We start from the raw sequence: 25,194 nt of genomic DNA, 5'->3' as shown, positions 1-25,194 counted from the left end.
GTTTTAAAAAGTTAAATTCTTCCGAAAGTAAACACTATGTTCCCTCCCTAGAAAGCCCTTCACCTCCACTCCTCTGCCCCAGTGAACTCCTCCTATCTTCAAGGAGCTCAAGGGCCTTCTCTTCCTGCCTGTAGCTCTCAAACCTGGGCTAGAACTCTCCCACCCACTGGCACCACCCTGATTCACTGTGGGGCTATGGGAAAGGTAGAGCTGCATAGAAAGAGGCCATTGGGGAAGATGGTAGCCCCAAGTAGAGAGGACATGAGAACATGACACAGTGATGAGCACTCCCCCCACCCCCCGCCCCTTCATGGAGGACAGAGAGTTTTGCAGTGTTCAGCCAGGGCACAGGAAAGTGTGTTTGGCTGTGGTCATGTCACCACACGATACGGGACTTAAAGGTAATGATGCCTGGTTAATGGAGATATGGGTGGTAGGTGCATGGAAGGCTCCCAGGAGGAAAGAGAACTCCTGGACTCCAGGATAAGTCTCCATTCAAGCTTTCTTTCTTTACATGCCACCTGCCACCTTCGACATCACCATGCCAGAGAGGCTCTACCATGGTTCCAAACCACATCAGATCCACTGTGTGCATTTTAAGCATCACCAAGGGCCCATTTCAGTGGCTATCATGCCTAGAACTACAAGGATTTTGTGCTTCTACAGCAAAGTTCAGAATCAGGAGCAGCTCTGACTTACGGCTGCATCCCGATGCCAAGCACTGTGTTGGTACAGCACAGAAAAATCAGGAAGTCACCCAAGAAAGTGAGATAAATAACTGAGCCAGGTGGACAGGTGTTTGTGAAATCTGAGGGCCTGTCCAATTCGAGGGAAACGAATCAAGGGGTTATCCTCCTCTTTTAGGCCAGTGCTTCCCAAGCTCAGCTGCTATGCATGAAAACCACTCCAATATCTTATGAAACCATGGGTTGTGGGACCCTCACCCTGACAATCTGGGGTTCGAGAGATATGGAATGAGGCTTAGAGATTTGCAGTTTTCACAGTTCCCAGGGGCCACATATGCTGCTGCTCTGGGGACATTTGGGGAGCACCGACACGGTTATAAAAATAGACATTGGAGAAGATTGTATCTGGTCAGATGCGGCAGGCACTCGCTGCCTTTGTAAAACAGAAGCCTGCAAGGTTCTCTACAGGGTTACAGACAGTCCTGAAAGAAAGTATCCAAACCGTAGGACCGTGAGATCCTGTCTGGGTGAAGCCTGTGCTTCCGTGTCCGTCCTAGGAGAGCCTTCCCTTGGCTTTCTGTTGTTTTCTTGTTTCCTTACTGTTTAAAGTGGCTAGAAGAGCCCTTGGTCAGACTTAAGGTCAAATTTCTATGATAAACTAGAAAAAGATGAATGTGCCCATATTTCCCCAAAGCACCGAGAAAGCTGAATAAATGCTTTCAAGAGAGAAGTTTTTGTTTGTTTGTTTGTTTCTTGTTTTGTTTTTGTTTGCTGAAATCCATTGCTGACCCCTTACCTCTGCGTAATCAGCCACCAGGTAGAGCTCCACGTACTTCATAGAGCGTAAATCTTCCCGTTTCATCTGGGCAAGAGACAGAAGCAAGTCAGCGCAGTAGAAATGGCTGGCTCCAGCTCGTCCCAAAAAGCAGCCGAGAAACCACACTGTTAATAAGCTGTGACCTTTCTACTTCTTTTACATTTAGGTGTTAGGGGCAGTCCTGGCATCAGCCCACCAATTCCATCTGCAACTGGTTATTGCTCAAGGCCTTTCTGAGCCATGGGATCTAATCCTTTAGTCTCAAAAAAACAAAGAAGCCAAACTGGCTAGCACAGGCAAAAATCAAGGCCAACACCCCACAAGGGAACATGCCGACAGCTTAGTTCCCAAGTAACTTTGAGACCACAGACCACCATTCTCAGTGTGAACAAAACACATGTTGTACATCAGATGAGACGGCTATTCCAAGAGGGGAAGTGGACATTTCTTAACCTTATTCAGTTTTTTAAAGTCAGTATCTTAGAATATTTTAAATATAAACATTGGTTCTCTTATGAAGGTATCTCAATCAACAATTGAGAGAGGAGAGAGAGAGAGAGAGAGAGAGAGAGAGAGAGAGAGAGAGGGAGAGAGAGAGAGAGAGAGGTGGGCCTTTCCATCTTTCTTACTCATTCTCTCTCAATCTAGAAATACTCCCAGAACCAAAGTAAGGGTGCACAGAGAGGTCAGGCTCCAGTCTGACAGCTCCACCAGGAACCTAAAAACTCACTCTGCGAGGTTGCTTTTTGGTCTGATGTGTAAACTGAAGGGCCCAGTCCTTCGAGGTGGGCCTGGAGTGCTCAAACCCACAGTTCCCCGGAGGCAGCTTGAGATGTTCGGATCTGTAAATACGGTGTTGGCTGTCGCTGTTAGGGACAGGCTCGATGATGTAGCTGAGGTTACTTCTCACTATAATCAGTCCTCTGTGAACAAGAGACATGGAATCTCTGGTCAACGCTCCTAGAAAAGTCCCTCGTGTAGATTCAGATGCCCCATGCTTCTTCACTTTATACTGAGCCATGAGCCCCTCTGGGAAGGCCTGATGCAAGCTCAGACCCTCCATAGAGAAATACACGAAGGGGCACAGAATCTCAGAGCACTTGGACCTCCCTAAGTTCAGGCTTTAGACTGGGACTCCTAAAGGCCACCAAATCAAGCACGACCTATGACAATCCTAGACCCTATAGACAATCATAAAACTTTATAGACCCAGAAAAGGTAACATGTGATCAGTAAAAGCACGCTAGCCTGCTGGTAAGATAACCAGCCTCTAGATTTAGCTCTGGCACTCCATGGTCACACGCTCTTCAAGAAACACCTCATGACCCCGAGCTTCGATTTCCTCATCCCTAAAATAAAAATGATAATGTACGAAATCATCGGGGCTCTTGAGTGATTAAATGAAAGTCAAGTGTCCCTGTGCCTGGGAGACAAGTGGTACTTAACAGTCAGCATTCCTACCCATCAACTGCCCCATGCCAACAGCTATCTGGTCAGGTGACAGCCACAACTAACCATATAGAACAATCGTTCACCCAGTACTGAACTCAAAGATATGTGCCAGGTTATTTGGTTTTTTTTTTTTCCACTCATTGAGATTTCACTGGGTTCTAGATATCATTCAAACACACATAGAATTGTTGCTGGTGTATCCACATGGATTCTCAAGGAAATAAAAATCTCAGACACTCCAAACCACATATGAAATGGTGTGCTATTGATATATAACCTACTCGTGTCTTCCAGGATATTTTATATCCCCACTAGGTTACTTATAATACCAAATAAAATGTAAATGCAGAGCCCAGAGTGGTGGTGTATGCCTTTAATCCCAGCACCCAGAAGGCAGAGGCAGGAAGATCTCAGTGAGTTTGAGGGCAGCCTGGTCTACAGAAAAAGTTCCAGGACAGCCAGGGCTACATAGAGAAACCCTTAAAAACAAAACAAACCAAAACAAACAAAGGTGAATTCAGGACCTGGAAAGATGGTCCAGTTAAGAGTATTTGGTTCTCTTTCAGAAAATCTGGGTTTGGTCCCAGCACCCATGCCAGACAGCTCCCAACCTGCCTATGACTCCAGATCCAGAGAATCTGATGTTCTCTCTTAGCCTCTACAGGCACTGCACACACACAGTGCACAAAGATACCCTCAGGCACACACACATTGAATAAATAGATAGATAGGTAAATAAATAATATTTTAAGATGTAAAGATATGTTACATATACTATATTGTTTAGGGAATAAGGTCAAGAAAGAATATATATGATCAAAACGGTTTTTCTAAAATGTTTGATTCACAGTTGGTTAACTCTACAGAGGTGGAATGCCCGAGCACAGAGAAGCAACTGTCTTCACAGTTGGCAGGAAGGCAGCCATTCTGGCTATGCATCTGCAGCCATGGTAGTTGCTGAGGATAGAGACATGAGCAAGCCAAGCTGCCTGCCCTGGTGAAGAATGGTCTGAGCATGGGAGTAGTCACTGTGATCCATGGACCTAACCCGAGCCTTGGCAGATACCCACGGACTAGATGCAGTTGCTTAGGGTACCGTACTACTGACGTCTCTGTGGCTCTCCAGGTTCAGTGAGCACGTACTGCCCATGGCCTCGACACTATCAACAGAGGTGGGGAGGCGCCCACAGGGCAGCTCGCTGTCATTTCATCCACTGAGATCTATGATATGCCAAGTTAACACTGGGATGAAGGAATGAGAAGACAGTGATGTCTGCCAACTGTGCATCCCATGGTTAATGACCTTTCAGGAAACTGTGTCTGAGGATGGAAGAGGGCCAAATGCCTCCTCTGTCATCTTATCTCCCACTGGGAACCCTGCTAGAGTCAGCCTGATCAGGTTGTGACTAGTCACACTCCTGAAGAGTGTTGTTGGCATCATCAACTACAGTCATGCGTAAATATAGTCTGTCCTTCTGACCCACTCTCCAAACTGCCACCTTCTGTACAGAGAGATAAACAAGACAGCCAGGCAATGAGTTTCAGATTCTGGGAACAATGAGCCCAGGACTGAATCCCACCCCCACCCCCCGGGACCCTGGCAACAACTCACTCAGGACCTTATCTCCAAACCAAAGGCATTCTCAATCTAGCCTCTGGCACCATGAGTGGCAGGGCTTCTCTCTTGGGCCACTCAACCTCCACCCACCACTACCCTCTCAGGATGCCCACCCAGGTTTTGTCCTTTAATAAGAACATATGACTCTCTCGGGACAGACATCACAGACTCTGGTGGGCAGTAGACCTTTCATGACCCCATCCCTCGCTGACCTCATTCCAGTACCAGGAAGGCTATCAACTTCCTGGCTGCATCCTGGCTGACACAGCAGCTGCCATCTGGCCTATGGTGAGACACCTAAGGTGTTCCCTTAACAGCTAGGGTGGAGGGCAAAGATCAGGGATCACAGCCACTTCCCTACTCTGCACAGGAAAGAACGGAGGCCAGGGCAACTTGGGCATCCTGTTTCCAAGCTATCTTTTCATCCCAGCTGACCAGAGCTTCTCCCATCACCCCAGCTTCCTCTAATGGCTACAATATTGGCCACACAATGATGTGGACCATATACTGGCTCCACCCACCACTGCCCTCTCAGGATGCCCACCCAGGATCTGTGTGCACCAATATTACACCCAGTAAGTGGAAAGTTCCCCATAGGAATCAGTGAAAGCTTAAATACAGTCACAAGGTGTAGTTGACTTGGTGTGATATGGACAAGCCCTTGGCCAAATAGGTCAGTGATAAACTGGAACTTGGCAGCCAGCCAGGCTCGTCGTCGTTGTCGTCGTCTTCGTCGTCGTCGATCCTTACAAATAGTTTTCCCATGACCAGCCCAAATTCACACAAGTAGTAAAGAGTTAAAACAGGGGTGAACCTCAGCATTCTGGTTCCTCATCCTACAACAATCACCCTGACCTTTTATTATCTTTCATAATAGCCCTGGAGAATGGTTCAGAAAGACACCCCCATTCAGTGAGCACTCCCTGCCCATGACTTCACAACTATGAATGGAGGTAGGAAGATGTCTACAGGGCAGTTCTATGTTATCTCATCTAGTGTCATTGAGACTGTGCATATGGCTACAGTTATGGTGGCAGTGAGTCTCTCAAGGGGAGACCAGCCAGGATATCTTGACTGATGTTGGTTGTAGGTGCAGCAATAGAGAGAGAAGCTCACCAAGACACTAACCCCTCATTTTCCAAAGGAACTGAGGGTTACATCCTCCTACGGAAGCCTGACACCCAGCTAGCTCACTCCAGCTACTTTATTCAAACATTATACAAAATTAATTAGGGATGGGAACTGAACTGCTTATGTGTTTGGTTGTGAGCCTAGCCCTTAATGGCTGGGCCATCTCTCCAGCCATAGCATGGCTTTGGTCCAGCATTTGAAATCATTAAGAGTATAGATTGGTCCAATTAGCAACCTCTTTTTAAATTTAGGCCTGCTCTAGCTTGACTTCTCTCATAGAGGATTTGTAATGCCATCACACTATAGCCAGGGCACTTATAGCCACCTTCATTTTGATAATTTAAAACAATGAAAACAATTTAAAACAATTATTATTATTTATTGAGACAGAATTTTTTTATGTGTGTGTAGACCAGGCTGGCCTGGATTTGCTCTGTAGATTAGGCTGGTCTCAGACTCACAAGGAACCTATCTGCCCCCGCCTTAGGCTCCGAAGTATTGAGATCAAAGGCCTGGATTTATTTAGTCATTATCTATGCACCCTTGAAAACATTGAAATCAATTTCCATTTCTTTCTCTTTTCTTTAGAGATTAATATCTTCAATAACTTAAAGCAGTTTAAAAACAATTATTATGTATTAAGACAGGGTTTCTCTATATAGCCCAGGTCAACTTGGACTTGTTCTGTAGATTAGGCTGGCCTCAAACTCACAAGGAACCTATCTGTCCTTGCCTTTATCTCCCAAATATTAAGAACACAAAGCCTGGATTTATCTATCTATGTACCCTTCAAAACACTTATAGCAATTCTCATTTCTTTCTCCCTTCTTTGGAGATTAATATCCCTATGGATAAATATACTTATATCCCCTTTATCTTTATGTAAATTTATTTAATATTCTTCTCTCTTTTATAGTCAATTGAATTTAAATTCCCTTTCATTTATTGTATACTGTGCTAGGTTGAGCTGTAATCAGTTCTCTCATGGAAGCCCAGGTTTATAGAGCCTGGTTGCTCATAGCAGTGTGACATTCATTTTCAAGTTAGCTCTCCCAAGCTGCCATTCGCTCTCCCATGGGAGCCCCATGTTCCAAGGAGACAGGCTAGCTGTTCAGAATGGCCTGAAATTCTACCCCATGTTAGCTCTCATGAGCATAGCTTTGTTTTTTTGTTGGATAAAAACAAAACAACTCTGCCCTAACCTAACTCTGGGTCCCCACATTGATCAGCAGAACATACCTTTCCTAGAGGCAAAATGGTTTGTGGCAATGGAAAAGCATTATTTTTTAATTTGAAATTATACTAGCTCCATTGGTAGAACATGAGACTCTTAATCTCAGGGTTGTAGGTTCAAGACCCACATTAGGCACTACCTGTTGTAGAAAATATTTAATCTCAATCAGGGGTTCTTGCCTCACCTTTGATCATTCAGTTCCTGGATAAAAGACACACAACTTTTATTATTATAATAAGCCTTAGCACTAGGCCTGAGCAGATATCTACCCTCTGTGCTATTAAATCTATTTCCCTATCAATAATCCCATTTTATAATCAATTTGCCATATTCCATCTGGGCAGCTCTTACCTCCAATTGACTAGCCCTCATGGCTATATGTTTATGATTCACCTACCCCATAGTGGTTTCCTCCTCTCTCCATCTTCTTCTCCCCTCATCGTTCTCCTCAGACCCCAAGCCCACAAATCCCACCCATATCTGTTCTGCCCAGCTTTTGGCAGTTGGCATCTTTATTTAACCAATAGTTTTAATTTAAGGAGCAAGGTTATTACAATACATAGCAAAAGACCAAACATCAACAAGGATGCAACTGGCCAGTTCCCTGGCAGATGGCAGAGGAGGGGTCCGCCCCACCTTATCCTCAGCTAGTGTTTGCTGACAGCTAACTGACCATGTACCACAGAGATCGCAGATGTTACTCTCTTTTAATTTCCACAGCACATTGTAAGGCAGGCAAAATCACAGAACTCACTTTATCAGTGAAGAAACTGGGGCTCAGAGAGGTTAGAACCAGAAGCTCTCACCTGTGGCTAAAGGTTTAGTGGATACAGTCTGTTCCCTTGGGCTCTAGCTAGCTGTCTCCACTAGGAAGCTCTAAGCCTGTGCTGGAGATCCCAGGACCAGAGCTTCCAAGCGAATCGGTAATCTTTGGAAGGTACCCAGGCTATCCCAGTAGACTCGAGATCTGTTTGCTGGACCAGGTGTCTGCACTTCGGATGGCCAGGCTGATTCCATGACTGGCTTCAGACTGGCAGTTAAGAAGCCTAGGTTTAATCTCTATTTCCAAGAACAGACAATTGCAGGCAAGTCAAGGCCTCAGAAGCTGCCCCACCACTGGCCTGAGGCAAGGACAATGGGTCAGCATCACTTTCCAGACCTCCCCCAGCAAGTTTCCAGCCCCCACACCCCGGTAATGGAATGTCTGTAGAGATGGACCCAACAGATTAACATAGAACTCCCTAATGTGCTTTAAATCAGGTCTGCAAGCTCTCTCTTGGGTGTCTCTCTGTTCTGGTAACGGGAGACTCCAGTACGCTGGACTTCTGCAGAATAAAGCACTCTTTGTGTTTACATGCTATTTGAGTCTGGAGTGAGCCTGGGGTATCATTCTTCAGCAAATCATGGACCCTTACACACTAAGTCTGTGGGCAATGCTCTGCCGAGCCACTCTCAGGAACTTCAGGAGCCTATGCTCCTGTCTGTCTCCATGGCCCATGAGCAATCGTCTCAAGCAGGCAGTCTGAATAACTCAAGCTTGGGATAACCACTGAGGTTATCCCTTCCAGCAACAGGAGTCAGTGCCCCCTCCCTTTTCTCCCCTCACTATAGCCCTTGGGAACTTACCCCAGGCCTAAGGACCATCAATCCTCCTTTGAGATTACTTGGAGACTAAAAAGAGTTGGCACAACTTAGCACATTGCACTGGATCCCAGCTTTATTGTTGGCAAGTTTCTGAGAATGAAGTTCTGGGAGCTCTCCCTTGCTACCACCAGCGAGTCACCTTATGTCTCCCCCTGCTCCATCATTTATCCTAAGGGCCTATGCTGATCCAATTTGCTAAATGTTAGCTCTGGCAGAGGCAGAGATCAGAGGTGGGGACAGAGGACCCAAGAGGCAAAGGGCCAGGATGCTACTCTCCAATCTATTACTCATCATTAAGAGAATGAGAAAAATAAATCACAGAATAAGATCATATAGAAGAACCCAGGCAGGCCAGCCAGTCAGGAAATAAGAGGTTCATTCATGCTTAACCCATAAATGACTGAAGGACGCAATCAAACTCATCCTTGACTTGAGAGAGGTACCACTCCCAAGGAAGCCACCCCTGGAACACACAGCTATGCATCCACCTTCTCTCTTAAGAAGTAGCAGCCAGTTCCTCTTCCCCACCACTTTTCCAACCTATGCCCACCCTAACTGGTCATAGGGAACTTCCAAGGCAGCACAAGAGAAGTGGTGCTGAGTTCCTGCTGGGGCAGTAGCAGAGTCAGTTCCTCTTCCCCACCACTTTTCCAACCTATGCCCACCCTAACTGGTCATAGGGAACTTCCAAGGCAGCACAAGAGAAGTGGTGCTGAGTTCCTGCTGGGACAGAGCACAGGCAAAGAACACAGGCTCAGAAAGGAGGCATCGTGGATTAGAATCTCAGCTCTGCTGTATCCCGGCACAGCCCCCCCACAGAACAACCATATTAATAATCTAAAGCGGTGGTTCTCAACCTGTGGGTTTGACCCCCTTAGGGTTGCATATCAGATATTTACATTACCATTCACAACTGTAACAAAGTTAACAGTTATGAAGTAATAACTGAATAACTCTATGGTGGTAATGGTGATGGTGGAGTGTCACCACAACATGAGAAACTGAATTACAGGGCAGAAGAATTAGGAACTAATTAGATCCCTGGAACCCATGTTAGATAGAAAGAGAGAATAGACTTCATAAAGTTACCCCAACTTCAACCTGCACATTGTAGCACATATGCCTTCCCCCACAATCGTGCGCACATAGGTACACATACACTTGCACACATACACATATACAATAATTACAAGTCTTTTTTTTTAAAAGAACTGTGTTAGAAGGCAGGTTGGGATGTGCACGTGGGAGCATGGGGATGCCAGGGGACAACCTTGGGTGTTGTTTCTCTGCTTTTGCCCATCTTGACTTTTAAGACTACGCCTCTCTCTCAATGGCTTGGTGCTCACCAATTAAGCTAGGCTGGCTGGCCAGCAAGCCCCAAAGATCCTCTTGTCTCTGTCTCACCAGCAATGTGATTAAAAGCACGCACCATAGGCGGTGGTAGTGCACGCCTTTAATCCCAGCACTTGGGAGGTAGAGGCAGGCGGATTTCTGAGTTCAAGGCCAGCCTGGTCTACAGAGTGAGTTCCAGGACAGCCAGGGTTACATATGGAAACCCTGTCTCGAAAAACCAAAAAAAAGCATGCACTATCCTGCCCTGGAACATCCTGGGAACTGAACTCAGATCTTTGTGCCTATGTGGCAAGTACTTTACCAACTGAGTTACCTCCCCAGCCCCAGTTGCCAGCTTTTAAACCGAGAACAGTCTGCCTCTAGAATCTAAACTTGTCACAGCGTGATGGTCCTGCCATCCAAGGGCTTATTCCACTGACAGAAGGGATCATCATGAGGCCTGCAGAAGGAAGGTGTGGCTTTTGGGGGAACATCTCCCACCTCCAGCCATGGTTCCTTTTTCCTATCATGATCCTTCTTGTGGTCCAGGGTCTCCCAAGCTAAAGGATCCTTTTTATGATCCAGTCTACTTAGGTTTTAGATGAGAAAAAAAACCTAGGGTGGGTGGGGAATTAGCTCAAGAGTCGAGGAGTGAGTTAACGTCACACATGTGGCAGATTCTAGGTTGTTAATTTCCAGAGTCATTGATTCTGGAATGAACATCTCACCAACCCCACCATCCACAAAGGCCCCAATCACTTGGCTGTCTATAGGACTGAGTGAGGCCCAGGGGGAAGCCAGTGTGGCCAAGGTGGAGACGGGCAAAAGTAAATGTGGAGAACAGAAGTACAAGGGTTATGCCCTCAGGAAGTGTAGAGTCTGACACAACTTGGGACCCTAGAATGACAGTTCTAAAGTCATTCCAGTCCATGGTGTGCACATGTGGATATAGTCCCCAGACTATACCCAATCTCAGATTCTCTCCTTGGAGTGTAGGATGGGAGTCCAGAGCCAGCCGGCCTGCGTGGTAAGGCAGAATTGTTGTGAGAGCCCCAGATCTTGGAAGAGAGAACTGGTATGACAGAACCTAATCCCTCAAGTGGATCTGTAAGGGTTATGCATTATATGTCATTGAAAGGCTATAATTCAGTTCCCCAGACAGTACATAAGAGTTTCAGGACCTATTAAAGTAATCTGACAGATCCGTGTGTACCTAGGACTCATTTCTAAGTTGAAAACACATCACAAAACCAACCTATATGCACAGGATGGTCTCACTTGTATGTAATAGATAATATATCCCAATCAGATATATCCCAACCATTACCCAGATGAGAAGCGGGTCTGCGTGGAAGCACAGGGCAGAACAGATAACTTTCGCTCATTTCTAGGTTACACTCCTGTGTTTGGATGTTTAACTCTGAAACTGTATTAGTTGCACAATGACAATTTTCAATAAGCATTGAGAATTAAAACCAACCAAACACCTCACCAACAATGGACGGGAACATACACACAGGTTTAGTCAAGGATGTCACGGCCCAATACTGGCTAACTTTTCCATAAGTGATCATCAGACCTTATGTTTAGACTGTCGGTTAGTTATGAAGATGCCTCTGTGCAAGCAAAGTGTTGTGGTAACATTTACGGGCTGGATTTTTAGCATGAGGAAGGCTGGAGTGTATGGACACCTGACAGGTGACCCCCAGTGGGTGATGCTTTTGGAGGTGGCACTGGAGACTTCAGGAGGCCTGCCTGGAGCAAGAGGATCTGGGGGGAGGGGAGTTCTTCAGACTACTGTCTCCACTACCAAGAATGGTCTACTTTACTATGGATCCCGGATGGACAGAGTCAGCAGCGAGGCTTGGGACCCACTGGAACCCCGAGCTGAAGCCAGTCTTCCCTGCTTGAGTTGTTTCCTGCAAGCATTTAACCATGGCTTGCTGTATCTTTGCTAAGATCCACAGTCACTGATTAACCCAATTCCCAAGGTGGTTAGGGCCCAATGTTATAAAACATTATATTATGTAGCGAGCGAGGTTCCTTTTGCCAGGTGTATGGGGGACATAAGAAACTGATAGTTTATGGCTGCATCAGAAATGGGATAAAATCTGGGAAACGGGGTGAGAAAATGTCTCTCATTGTGCCCTTAATTTAGATTTATAGGGTATTGTTTCTTTAATGATAAACTGATCTATAGAGTACTCTGGAGAGAAGAGACCCTCACAATGGCTACAGCAATGGTTTTCAACCTGTGGGTACAGACTTTTTGGGGGTTGGGGGGCATGTAAAAATGACCCTTTCACGGGGATCACCTAGGACCATTGGAAAACACAGATATTTACATTTGGATGCATAACAGTAGCAACATTACAGTTATGAAGTAGCAACAAAGTAATTTTATGGTTGGGAGTCACACAACATGAGGAACTGTACCAAAGGGTAGCAGCGTTAGGAAGGCTAAGAACCACTGGTCCTCAGGCTCTCCTGACTAAGAGCATAATCCTATCTAGCATAAATCCATCTAGCATAAATCCTATCTATTTTCTCCAAGCACAGGAGCACAGTACCAGGAGAGATGAACGGTTACCATGGAGACCTTCCATGGAAATATGAGGCTTCAGGTGCCTTGGGAAGCTATTTGGGTTTGAGCGCCGCTGTCATTCCTGCCTCTGCTCCGGGGACCCAATGCAGCCATCGTGCATGCAAGTCCTCCAGCTCTTAAATTGGCCTGGCCACAACCTCCTTCCCTTAGCATGTGGAGGGAGGAGAGGGCCAGGAAAGAAAAGCATGCGGACCTCAGCAGATGGAAGCATGCAAACCAGAAACACATGGGCAGCTCAGTGAGCTTCCCCATCCGCCTGACTGCTGGAATGATTTACAAGAGGCCAAGCCAAGTGTGTTCCCACTGCTCCAGACCCAGAGGGGAGAAAGGAAGGGGCGGGGAGGAGAAGGTCACACCTGCTTGTTCCCTTTCCTCCTTCCTGGGACAGTCATTGTTTACTTGCTGGCCACAGGTGGCCCTGGCTGAGCCTATAAACACCACTGAGAAGCCAGTTGGCTTGGCTGGAGGAGGCCACTTGAGTGAAGGATATGAGGCCACTCTTAATCACCTCCCAGCCAAAACCGATTTCCTGTCTAATTCCCTCAGGCCGTTCTTCACACAACCTCTCAGGGATGGAAACCAACTCATAAGCAGACATGAGACCTACAGTCCAAAGGGCCCTCAGTTATAATTTGGGGGGTGGGAGTGGGGTAAGCTCGCTAGGCTGTAGAGGGAACAAGCCTTATATGCTGGTAAAGAGCTGCAGAACTAATGGTTTGGGTTTCATTCGTTCATTATGGTCTCTACCATACCTATCATTGATGGCCCCATTAAGATGAGGAGACAGAAAGCTCCAAACATGGCAGTGCTTGTTTATCCTCCACCAAGGTAGGGCATGGGCATACAGCAGACACCCAAGATGAATGAGAGAAGCAGCCAGTGATAAAGGGAAAGGAGGCACTTCCTACCAGCTCCTACTGAGAGACAATACTAGACCTGTATTCCCAGGCCTGCCTTGGAGAACCCTGAACGTGTAACTTAACATTAGCAGTGGTGAGAGTCTTGCCCCCAGCATATAGTTGGACCCGGACTTTCTTTCGCTGTTGTTAGGAGTCAGGAGCCATGGAGTGCTCAAAACCCAGGCACTTTGTGTAGATAAAAGCCCAGGGTTTTTTTTTTTTTTTCAAATAAGTAAGTAAAGAAATCGCAGGTGGCTAGAGAGAAGGCTCAGTGGTTAGGAGGAAGTAGTTAGAGCCCTTTGCATTTGCAGAGGATCCAGGTTTCGTTCCCAGCATCTGCACGCGGTGCTCCTGGCTCAAACCCAGCTGATTTGGTTTAGAGTCAGAGGGGTCGCCCTTTTTCCAAGCATCATCTGGTTGGAACTTTCCGGTTGATTTTTGTCTTGAAAGTTATCCTCGCCTTTCTCCCCACATCTTCTGTCTTCCCATTTTCTGCTAGACAGCCTGAACGTCCTTCTACCACAGAGTAAACAATGCTGAAACTCAGCCCGAGGTCTGATGGCATGTCACTTGTTTGCTATCCCTCACTGCTTTCATTTCTAGGAGCTCGATGGCCCTGGAGAACTGCCCTCAAGTGGTTACCCAACCCCTAGAATGGCAAACATTTGCCAGCTACTGTGCCTTTCAGTGCAAGCCAACAAGTAGCCCAGGTCTAGCCCAGGGTCTAGCCACCTGGACCCTGTCTTGGTTCCTCACTCTCTAGGACCACTATTCACCTACCCATAGTGATGAGTACCAAGCAATTCAGTGGGCCCTGTGTCCCAAGACTACTGAAGCTATTCACACTAGCTACTCCTCAGCCTGTCTTCAAACTCATTCACTCTTTCCCTGGGCTAGCCCACATGGACCCAATTTCCTCTCTCTTCACACTTCCGTGCTTTCCTACTATGCCCCTCATGATTTGCACACCTCTTCTTACTGTGACTTGTAGCCTGCCAGTTACCTCTGATAGCTCTTGATTGACGCTAACCTTTCAGTCGTGGTTGTCTCTTGATTTGTTGGCCTTATTCTTAAATAAAACAACTCCTACCTTTGTTTGTTTCCAAGATTTCTCTTTGTGTAACCCAGACTGTCCCAGAACTTGCTCTGTACACCAGGCTATGCAGGCCTCTAACTCTGAGATCAGCCTGCTTCTGCTTCCTGAGATCTGAGATTATAAGTGTGAGTCACCACCACCCAGCAACAATTTATATCTTAATATAATGATTTTGTCAGGAAAGGTATACATGTAGATTATCTGGGACTTCCCTGGTATCTCACAAGCTTCCCTCTCACAAGAGGGAAGGGCCTCTTGTTTGCAAGGCCCTTCCCTTGGGTGAGCCCTGCATCGTATAGGGGAGAGTACCAGCTGTCTCCAGCAGCTTCAGGATATCTTACCTAATTCCCCGGCAGGTGCTGAGTGTGACGCTGGACTCGACCACCTCCCTCACAGTTCCATGGTAAAAGCAATGATCCTAGCAAACAGAAAGGAAGCACTCGGTCAAGTGACACTGATGAACATGGCAATGTTAATGTCTCGTAGATTGACAAGTGATAGATTCACTCCTTCCCAACCCTGACCTTACAGCTCTTACAACATGCAAAATGCTTCCAAGCTTCCACTTTATTTGGTTCTTCTAGAAACCCAAGACATAGCACAGGGCAGACATCACCAGCCCTGCTGAGCAGACAAAAAAAAAAAAAATGTTGAGGCTCACAGGGACAAAAAGATTTGCCAAAGACCTTCCTGCTAGGTTGGAGAACCCAGGATTTTCAAATCTGACATGCCAGCTTCAGCAATAATCTTCTGAGAGAGCCAACCTCTCAATAATAGCTCCTCTGTAACTCCCTGTAACGGGCTGGATAGTGTCCTCATAAAAATCTTACATCCACCCAGAAGCTAGAATATGATTTCATTTGTAAAGAGGGTTTTGATCATGTAATTAAATTAAGATATGGCCACATGGATTAGAGCAGGTCATAAATCTAATGGCCCATACGCTCCCTGGATGAAAGGACACAAAGGACACAAGGGGAGAAGTCACCTGAAGACAGAGGCAAAGCCTGGAATGATGTACCACAGCCAAGGAGCACCGAGGAATTAGAAAAGGGAGGACTCTTCTTGGGAGCACTTAGAAATTAGAAAAGGGAGGACTCTTCCCTGGAGAGCTTACGGAGTGTGTGTGGCTCTCCCAACAATTTGGTTTGGACTTTTAGCCTCCAAAATGGAGAGAGAATCTATTTCTCCTGTCTTAACTTCCAGGTTCCCGGTGCTTTGTTAGGGCAGCCTCAAGATAAAAACTCAGCTCAAGATGTTCTTCCTTCCCCAAATCCACCTGGACCAGCCTTCCTGGGTCCCTAGCTCCATGAAGTCTGATGTATTTCCTAGTCCGAGTACTCGGCTTACAGGTATGTGGTCCCCCAAACCCAGCCAGATCCCTCCACCTTTATGACCATTGCCAAGCACTACCATAAGCAGGCTCTGGGCAAGGCTTCAGAGACTCAATGAGAATATGGACGTATATAGCTCCAGTCCCTGGGGTTTATAGTCTTGTGAAAGCTAGTCATTAATAATTAGGAAGCTTCGGTGGTTTGAATGAGAACTGCTGGCCCCTACCCAGGCTCAGTTATTTGGACACTTGGTAGTCCTCAGTGATGTTACTCAAGTAGGCAGTGTAGCCTTTATAGAGGAAGTAGGTTACTGGAGGACAGGATTGGAGATTTCCTAGCCTTGCCCACCTCTCTAGTTTGCTCTCTGTGCTTCATGATTGGAGCAAACGATGTGCTTTCTCAGCCTCCTGCTCTGGCTGCCTACTGCCATGACTCTCCCACCATTGTGGATTAATGTTCTGGAATCTTAAATCCAAAAAAACTCTACCTTCTGTAAGTTGCTTTCTAGTCATGCTGTTTTATCTCAATAACAAAAAGCAATTGATGCAGAAGTCAAAGGCACACAGCTACAAATATTTTTTGTGGTACTAGGAAAGTTTGATCTCTAGGCTAATCAAAGCAATTAGGAAACAAGCACCGAGCTTCCGAAAGTGCATGTGTGCTAAGTCAGCTGTCGCTCTCCCCAGATGGAGAAAACATTCTTCCCAAAGAGGTCAGAATGGATTCGTTGGCTAGAACACAGAGAGGGTAAAACTGGGAGAGAGTCTGGGCATGGTGGTGTAGGCCTTTAATCCCAGCACTCAGGAGGCAGAGGCAGGAGGATCTTTATGAGTTCATAGCCAGCCTGGTCTCTAGAGTGAGTTCTAGGACTGCACAGAAAAACCCTGTCTCAAAAAACCAAACAAAAACAAAAACAAAAAAACTAGGAGTAAAATCAGTTATCTTTAAAGGGCTTCCACAACACCTTGAGGCTAAGCAGCAATCATAAATGCTCAAGTCTCCCCTGCATGACAGACAGTCTAAGGATCTCATCTCCAGACTGCGCTGTGCCGTTTCCTTGGGGGAGGGGTCCAGAAGGCAAACCCATTTGGGGGTGGGGAGGCGGTCCACTTCTTTCCCATCTCTAGTCCTGGATACAGCCTGGTAATTAAGCTGAAGCATTTTGGTCCAGCCAGGCCAGCCTTAAATCCAGGCTCCCACATATGTCAACAGTGTACATGACTTCTCTGGTCTTCCGCATCTTTAACCTCCAACCTCATAGGGCCCATGAGAGACCTGTACACAAAGGAGCCAGCTAGACTGCTTCCTAGCGCAGAGAGATAGACAGCAAACATTAATGGTTATATTTTCATTAAATTCTTTCACTAGACATATAACATGGCCTCCAAGGACACAACAGCCTACCAAAAAGGCTGACCCAGATCCACTACCTTTACTATTTTTTCTATTCTACATCTGAGCCATACAGCCAGGTCAGGAAGCACAAGCCAAGCCCATCCTCAACCTAGGTTCCTTCTCTGAATCCCAGGTACCTATTCATCTACCAGTGGTCCACTGGCCAGCAGCACCTGTCATCTACCCTTTCTCACTGACACACAGCCAGGAGGGGAAACAGCAGGAGTCTCCTCTTGGTGTCAACGTCTCCTGGACTTTAAACCAAGTCAGATTCATGACTTTACTTTGTGAGCACAAAGGAACCCCGACTGTGGTAGAGGCCATCCCCCAGCTCCTAGGAAGGCAGGCAACATACACACAGCCCAGCTTCTAGCCAAAGGTCTCACTGCTTCCCAGCACATCTAGGAAGGCAGGCAACATATGTACGGACCAACTTCCAGTCAAGGGTCCCACTGTTTTTCAAAGGCCAGCCTGTCATGGGCTTCTCCATCTGTCCCCAGGCCAGGGGAACAAGAGGCAGATCATCAACAACCAGGTTCTGAGTGTGGTCTTTAGAACTTGGGAGTGAGACTACAGACTCCGTGCACAGCTCCATGACCGAAAGACTAGTTCTCTCCAGAACAGGGGGCCAGGCCTTCAAGGGTTCTTAGTCAGTGGGATGACTGAGAGTCAAGCGAGCATTCAGAAATGTAGGTCAAACAGTGTTTCAAGGAGAAGCCTCAGACCTCTCTGCTCTCTGACTAATGGCTGTCATAGTGTACACACCCCCATGCTCTCGGCAATGGTATGTTCTCCAACTGCCACATGCTCTTTAATTTACAGAGAGCACTAGCACATGTGACCAGGGTATTTGTCATTTACTCTTAGCAACTGACACGCAGGTCTTTACTCTTTGACAACAGTTGCTAATTTTTACTTGAATTCTGAGCACAGCTTCATGAGGCAGATATTAATCTCACAATTTTAAAGGAGAAACTAAAGGCTCGTTTAAAGGACCTCAGCTTCTAGACTGAGGCGGATGTAAAAAGCTTGACTGATTCAGTTAGGCAGAGACATGAACCCCAGCAACGTGGCCCTGAACCCCACCCTCTACCATCCCCAACCAAGGCAGAAAATGGCACCTGACTGACACTTCCCAAAGCTTTTCTACCCTCTGGCACCCAATGGGACGAGCTCTAGTCTGAGCCTTGCCACTTCAACAAAGGCAAGTTACTCCTCCCTCCTCAACCCCCTCATCTGTAAATTATGGAGTTAGAAATTATATTTATGAATCCCCATAAAAATCAGTGACTCCTCTTACCCTTCTACGGCACTGACTCAGTGGTCAGCTCATTTAATTTTTGAGATTTAAAAAAAAAAAAAAAAAAGAGTTCAGTATGGTCCAAAGGGTTGATTAAGGTCATCCAGCTAGTGAGAGCCAAGACCGCAGGCCTGGCTGCAGCTCCCAACAACCCTTGTAAGTCTTGCTGTTGGAACACATTCCCAAACCTGTTCCCCAGTAACCTGACCTAGATTAGGACTGTAGCCTACAGGTCTAGCTAATGAGTCTTGATAAGATTCCCAGAGTGCCTGTCTAGTTTGGAGGCAGAGTCCGATCCTCAGCATTTAGGCCAACACTATGGATTACTCCATTCCTGCTTCTCCTTGATTTCTTTGTTTCTCAATGAGAAGGCTGACTGGGAGCCCCCTGGGCCTGGGTGGGGACTTTGCAAGAATCCAACAGTGGTGGATGGAAGAAAACAATGATCTTGGCCCAGGGTTCAGTAAGGATATGCTTCAGCCAGCGAGGCAGGCCTTCAGGAAGGAGGGGGATTCAGGGGACCAGGGGACAGCCTCTTCCAGAGTTCTGCTCTGAAAGACCCTTAACACGTCTCTGCTTGGTGCACAGCTTAGAGCACAAAGAACAAGTCAGGATCAGCCATGAAGTCATTGCATTCCGCAGCGTCTCAGGCTGAGGGGGCCACCCCAGGGGGCTTTCACAGCAGGAAGCATGAGCTCATCTGTTAACTTGTGCCCTGAGACCCATTCATGAGTTGTGGGTATGGAAGTAGGAGGGGCTGAACTCATAGGAGGGTGGTTCTGTGAAATTGTAATGGCTATGGACTATGGGCTTTCTAAGAAGAGAAAAGCGTGGGGCAAGGGGTTTTGTGGAGATGCGGGCCATAGCTGGACAGTTTCTCTGATCCAGTCCAGTCTGCCAGCTGCTATCACTGGCCACATTTCCAACTTCGTTCGCATCCAGGAAAGTCTTCGGGGAAAAAAATCCCTTTGACTTCGCATCCAGAACCCAAAAGAGCATCTCCCCTCTTTTCCAGGTACCCATATACTCATTCTGCGGTAGACCTCTGAGAGCAGTGGTTCTCAACTTTCCTAATGCTGCGACCCTTTAGAACAGCTCCTTGGGTTGTAGTGACCCAACTATAAAATTATTTACATTGCTACTTCATAACTGTCATTTTGCGACGGTTATCAATTGTAATGTAAACATTTTTGGAGATGGGGGTTTGCCAAAGGGGTCAGTGACCTACACGTTGGGAACTATTTTCTTAGCTGACTCCAAACTTAAGTGATCCATTCTTTTCTCCATTCCAGGATGCCTGACAAACAATCTAGCCTGCTAGTAACTGACCATGGCTTGCTTGTTAGATATTCACACGCAGGCAGAGAGCTATCTGAAGAATGGGTTGCACAGAGATCTCGTTCCAGTTCCTATTAGTGGAATCCCGAGCAGAGGAGCCGCTCCTGGTCTTCATGTCACACACCAGAAGCCAAAACCCAATGAAGCTCATGCTCTTCTTCCTACACCTCTCTGGGGCCCAGCCTCGGAAGCCTCAGTCTGGGCAGGGCTTTTCAGTTCTGAGGCTAATCGTGCAACAGGTGGTAGGATTTACTGTCTTAAATGTCCACCCGTAGGGTATGGTGAAATGAATTAAGCTATAAAACTATTTTCAAAAACGATGACTCTCTGACGATGTGCAAAACTTTCCTACTAAAAACAACTGCGAAGGGGAAAGATCCAGCAGCACATTTTTACAAAGCCTGATGGAGCTGGGCAGTAGTGGCGTATGCCTTTAATTCCAGAGCTTGGGAGGCAGAGGCAAGTAGATCTCTGAGTTGGAAGCTAGCCCCAGGAACAGAATGAGTTCCAGGACAGTCAGGGATACACAGGGAAACAATGTCTTGAAAAAACAAAACAAGCAAACAACAACAAACCCCAATTGCATTTAAAAGGCATAATATAATTCTGTTGTTATATTGTTTTGTTAATATTACATATTATATTATGTTAATATAAATTTGTATGCATGGTGATTAAAACTCTACAAAACCCTACATTTAAAAAAAAAAGATTAATCAACATCTACTCGGATAAGATGGCAGGATGATGAGTAAATTAATCCTTTCAAAGATTTTTAATATGTGGGTGATTAACATAGGCCTAATAGTATACTTTGTAATTATTTACACAAATTTCAATTAAATTACCCTCAAACATTCCACCTCTCTCTGCTTTGCCGTTTCTGCTGGCAAAGGACAGGGAGCAATTATGAGACAACAGAGTTCGCCTCTGTTTGGGCCCTAAGTGTTGGTCAGGGGAAGCCAGCCCTTCAGAGAAGGGGCCACATATTTATACCCACCCAGCCGGGGCAGCTACTGATGGACACGTGTCTACCTGACTCACCTCAGATTTCAACGTGCTGGTCTGAGGATTGCCGCTTGTGGTGTAGCAGGTTTCTGTGTAGGCTGGAGCAAAAAGGTACCTGAAAGAAATAAGAGCAGACATTTGAACCTTTACTGACAAATTCTCTTCCTGGCGATGGCGCTCAGTGACTTTAACTGAACCACAAAAGGCTACCCTGACTAGAAGAAAGTGTTGGTCATTAGGGGACTAAGGAACAAAAAGAAAGCCAGGAGGAAATCTGTCATTGGTCACTCCATCCAGATGGAGATGACAATACTAAATCAGTCATCTTGGTTTGTTTTTCTGGGTCCTGAGAAAGACCCAGAAACTGCAAACACGGTCACAATATCTCTGAGTCTGAGGACCTGATCGTAAAATTCAAATGGTCCTTCCAGTGTGGTACATGCTAAATGGGCACCTCATTTTTTTTTCTTTATGAGAATAACCTCTGCTGAATGTTTTTGGTAGGGTTGTCAGTCAAGGGGTCATACTGGCCCAGGCCTATGTTTTAGGATAGCCAATGTAGTGAGTGATATCGCAGGGGCTAAACAAATGGCAGGGACAGTCACTGTTCACAGAGCTCTGACGCTACCTGCTTCTCCTTTCTGTGGGTCAGATCTCCTTCGACCTGATGTTTCTGCTTGACATCATTCCAAACATTCCCTTTCCCCTTTCTAAATGTAAACACTGTTTCTCTCTTGTCTCAGACCCTTTGAAGCTGAGGCTAAGGATCCCTCACCGAGGGCTTGGAGATATAGAACGAGCTTCCTAAAATTTCTCCAAAAGTAAAATAGCCATGGCTGTCTTGGAACTCACTCTGTAGACCAGGCTGGCCTTGAACTCAGAAATCCACCTGCCTCTGCCTCCCAAGTGCTGGGATTAAAGGCATGTGCCACCACTGCCTGGCTATTTCTGATTCTTAATGGGACAAAACATCAGAAATTCAAGTCTGACAGAAAGAAATGCATGTGTGTATGTGTGTGTGTGTGTGTGTGTGTGTGTGTGTGTGTGTGTAAAATCTAAAAAGGAATTAGGTGCAGGACATTTCAGAAATATATGTATTCTCAAGTCCATTTTACTGAAAAGCTAATCAGTGTACCCCAGGTACATGTATTGAAAACAACTGGCAAGGCAGGGGTCCACTGCCAGTGGTGGCTATCTCAGGGGAGGGCAGATGTTCACAAGGCAAGTTATATATTGCTGCAATTAAAAAAAAAATGCTTGATCAAGTATTTATTCCAAAAACAGAAAACCTAATTCAAAACTGCTTTGTAGAAGAAAACACAGGCAGAAGCCAGAATGGAGAGTCAGAGAAATCGGAAGAGACACTAGATTTGGGAAGAGGAGATGTTTCCCAGAGGAAGGGACATGGCTCCAAAGTCTAAGCTGGATGCTTCCCGTCCCAGGATAAAGTCAGATGGCAGATGCCTTAAGAATTAACATTCAGTCTTGAGGAGAAACCACCCAAGGGGGATATGTAGACCCGGGAAACCACAAAATCCAGCTGATCCAAAGGAACACTCAGCCACACAGAAACTCTGGGTCAGCTGCCAACTTGCAGAATGTTGTCTCCAAGCCCACCTCCCCTTAGCTTCCAGAGATCCGGCGGGAAGTTATTCACAGGTCTGACCAAATTCATAGGAATTCAGGAGGAAGTCTCCCAAGGCCACAGGCCCCACAGTTAGGCCTGCTTGTGCCTTCCAGCAAGTTTACTAAAAGGAAGATATAGTTAACTCGGGAGAGAATTAATGAGTACTCCAGCATGCCGCGGGGCTTAGAGCATGGCCTAGGATCTGAAAGATAGAGGCTTTGACTCCACCTCTGGCCGGTTCTGTCTCTACAGCCACTAGCCGGTTACTTTCTCTTCAGTTTCCTCTTCCCATGAGTAAGAGCAATATACCTCCCGAATCAAGCAATTTAATAATGCAGGGAGCAAGCTGGTAGAGAGGAGCTGGGTAGAACTTAATAATTATCATCATTGCTTTTATTTTACTTTAACTTTTAGAAACAGGGTTTCATGTAGCCCACAATGGCCATGAACTCATTACATAGCCAAGGATGGACCCTGACCCTCCCATCCCCACATCCCAAATGCTGGGATTACAGGTACAGATGTGTGGCAACACATACAGTGCTATAAGGTATTACGGTTGAGCCCAGGTCTCCATGGGTGCTAGGCAGTATTTTGTTAGCAACTGAACCACATCTCCAGCCCCTGAGTAGTGCTTTTAACAAGGTTTAGGATGGAAGAATCCAGAAAAATGAATGGATCTCACCCGTGTCTTTCTCTAGCTCTCTTCAGCTATTAATTCACCCATATATCACTTAAGAGCGGAGAGGAAAAGCAATTAGCTCATTCCTAGGATCTACTTCCTGGGCCGTTTTCACAGACTGGGTAATGGACAGGACGGCTGGTTGAGAGGTCAGAGTGTCATGGTGTACCCTGGGTGCTGGTGAAGAGATGTAAATTTTCCCACAGGAAATGCACTTGAGGTAAATACACTTTAAGCTTAGTCAGGGTTTTAGGGGAGGGGAGATCACTTATCCTATCCAGCGGCACCATTAAAATGAACCAAAGTGGGGAGGATGGGGGATGAGCCAAAGAGAGGAATCCCAACAGCCTTTGAGATATCCGCACACAGGCTCTCAGGCACACGAGTTCAGCAGACAGCTCTTCTGCAGTTTATCTGGGGGCTTGCCCTCGTCAGTGAGCAACTCTTGAAGCCTCAGCATTTAAAGAAGCTTTAAAAACTCAAACAGATTTCTCATCAGACTACAATATTCCCTTGAAAGCAGGGACTACAGTTGTCTTTATAAGCTACTCCTGGCTCCCAAAGCAGGCAATACAAATTTAGCCTGAATAAGTGGGTGACAGAATTAATGAATTAATGAACAAATGAACCTCCGATCTAGTATAAGAACGTACCAGGAAGCCATTCAAGAAGAGAAACTTCCAGAGATTGGGGGCTCTTGAAACTACCCACTCCAGTTCTGACTATGCGTCCTCTGTAGCTAAAGTTCTCACCCTGAATTAAAAATGACCTCTCTGCATCCAGCAGCCAGGCTGTGGTGATGCAGGTCTTTAATCTCAGCACTCAGGAGGCAGAGGCAGCTGGATCTCTGTGAGTTCAAGGCCAGCCTGGTCTACAGAGTCAGTTCCAAGACAACCAGGGCTACACAGAGAAAAGTTGTCTCAGAGAGAGAGAGAGAGAGAGAGAGAGAGAGAGGGAGGGAGGGAGGGAGGGAGGGAGGGAGGGAGGGAAACAGAGAGAGAAACAGAGACAGAGACAGAGACAGAGACAGAGACAGATAGTTAGTTTTAAAATGCAAGTTAGGAGCTGGAGAGATGGATCAGGCGGTAAAAGACTCTCTGTGTAAGAACAAGGAACTGATTTCCAGCAATCAAGTTAAAAAAGCCGGACATAGAAAGCAGCATGTGTCTGCTAACCTCAGTGCTAGTGAGGCAGAAACAGGAGGATCCCTAGAATTTGTGGGTGTGGGCCAGCCAATCTAACAGAAATCAGTGAGCTACAGGCTTGGTGAGAAGTCCTGTCTCAAAGCATAAGGTGGAGACCTACAGCGAAAGACCGTTGACCTCAGGCTACCACATGAATAGGTACCCAAGCATACTCCACATGCAAAATGCAAAGTAGGGGGCCACACCTCAGACCTACTGCATTAAAAGAGAAACTGAGGCTGGGGCCCAGCCTTCTGTCTTAACAGCACTTCCCCCACCCCTCCGACCCCCAGGTAATCCTGAAATGAGAACTAGCCTAGAACCAATACCCTAAACCACAAGCCTCTGAAAACACTTCAGAAATATGTGTACATGCTCTGACTTCCAAGCCCCTCACCTTCCTGTCTCCACCACATCCTGGATTGTTGCAAACCTGAGAAAGCCAACAAGTTTATTACCCACCCACTTGAACGCTAGGTTACACTGCGTTTGCACCTTAACAGCACACCTGAGAGGTAGGGATTCCTACCTGTTCCCATTTTCTAGACAAGGGGCCAGGTCACTTTTAAGGGACCATGACACTGTTGGAGCTGGATTTCAGTCTTGAGTTTGTGAGCCAGACTCCTTATTGCTCTGACTCTCTGAGATGAAAACATGACACCAAACCATTGCCTGGAACTTGGAGATCAAGTGCAATTTGATGATGATTGATGATGATGATGATGAGCATCTATCATGATCAAGGCAACTATACCCAGTTGGATATGAATGTCTGCACTGAAGAGCCATAGGATAAGCTAAGCACAGGGCAG

At 46.3% G+C, this 25,194-nt stretch overlaps 1 protein-coding gene across 2 annotated transcripts in view; it reads right to left on the bottom strand.

Moving 5' to 3' along the window:
• The window catches only part of Adam19 (ADAM metallopeptidase domain 19), a 90,877-nt gene that overhangs the window by 32,095 nt on the left and 33,588 nt on the right, over nt 1-25,194 (bottom strand). For both annotated transcript variants that reach the window (XM_031354779.1, XM_031354780.1), the window contains exons 4-7: nt 20,926-21,004; nt 14,856-14,932; nt 2,234-2,426; nt 1,483-1,548 (exon numbers count right to left, since the gene is read on the bottom strand). In XM_031354779.1, the coding sequence (XP_031210639.1) occupies nt 1,483-1,548; nt 2,234-2,426; nt 14,856-14,932; nt 20,926-21,004 (415 nt within the window). The remainder of the gene's footprint in view (nt 1-1,482; nt 1,549-2,233; nt 2,427-14,855; nt 14,933-20,925; nt 21,005-25,194) is intronic.

This window comes from Mastomys coucha, unplaced genomic scaffold, assembly GCF_008632895.1.
Source record: "Mastomys coucha isolate ucsf_1 unplaced genomic scaffold, UCSF_Mcou_1 pScaffold5, whole genome shotgun sequence".
Taxonomy (NCBI): Eukaryota; Metazoa; Chordata; class Mammalia; order Rodentia; family Muridae; genus Mastomys; species Mastomys coucha.
The sequence above is the reverse complement of the archived record's forward strand: the minus strand, read 5'-3'. Positions and strand labels throughout refer to the sequence as shown.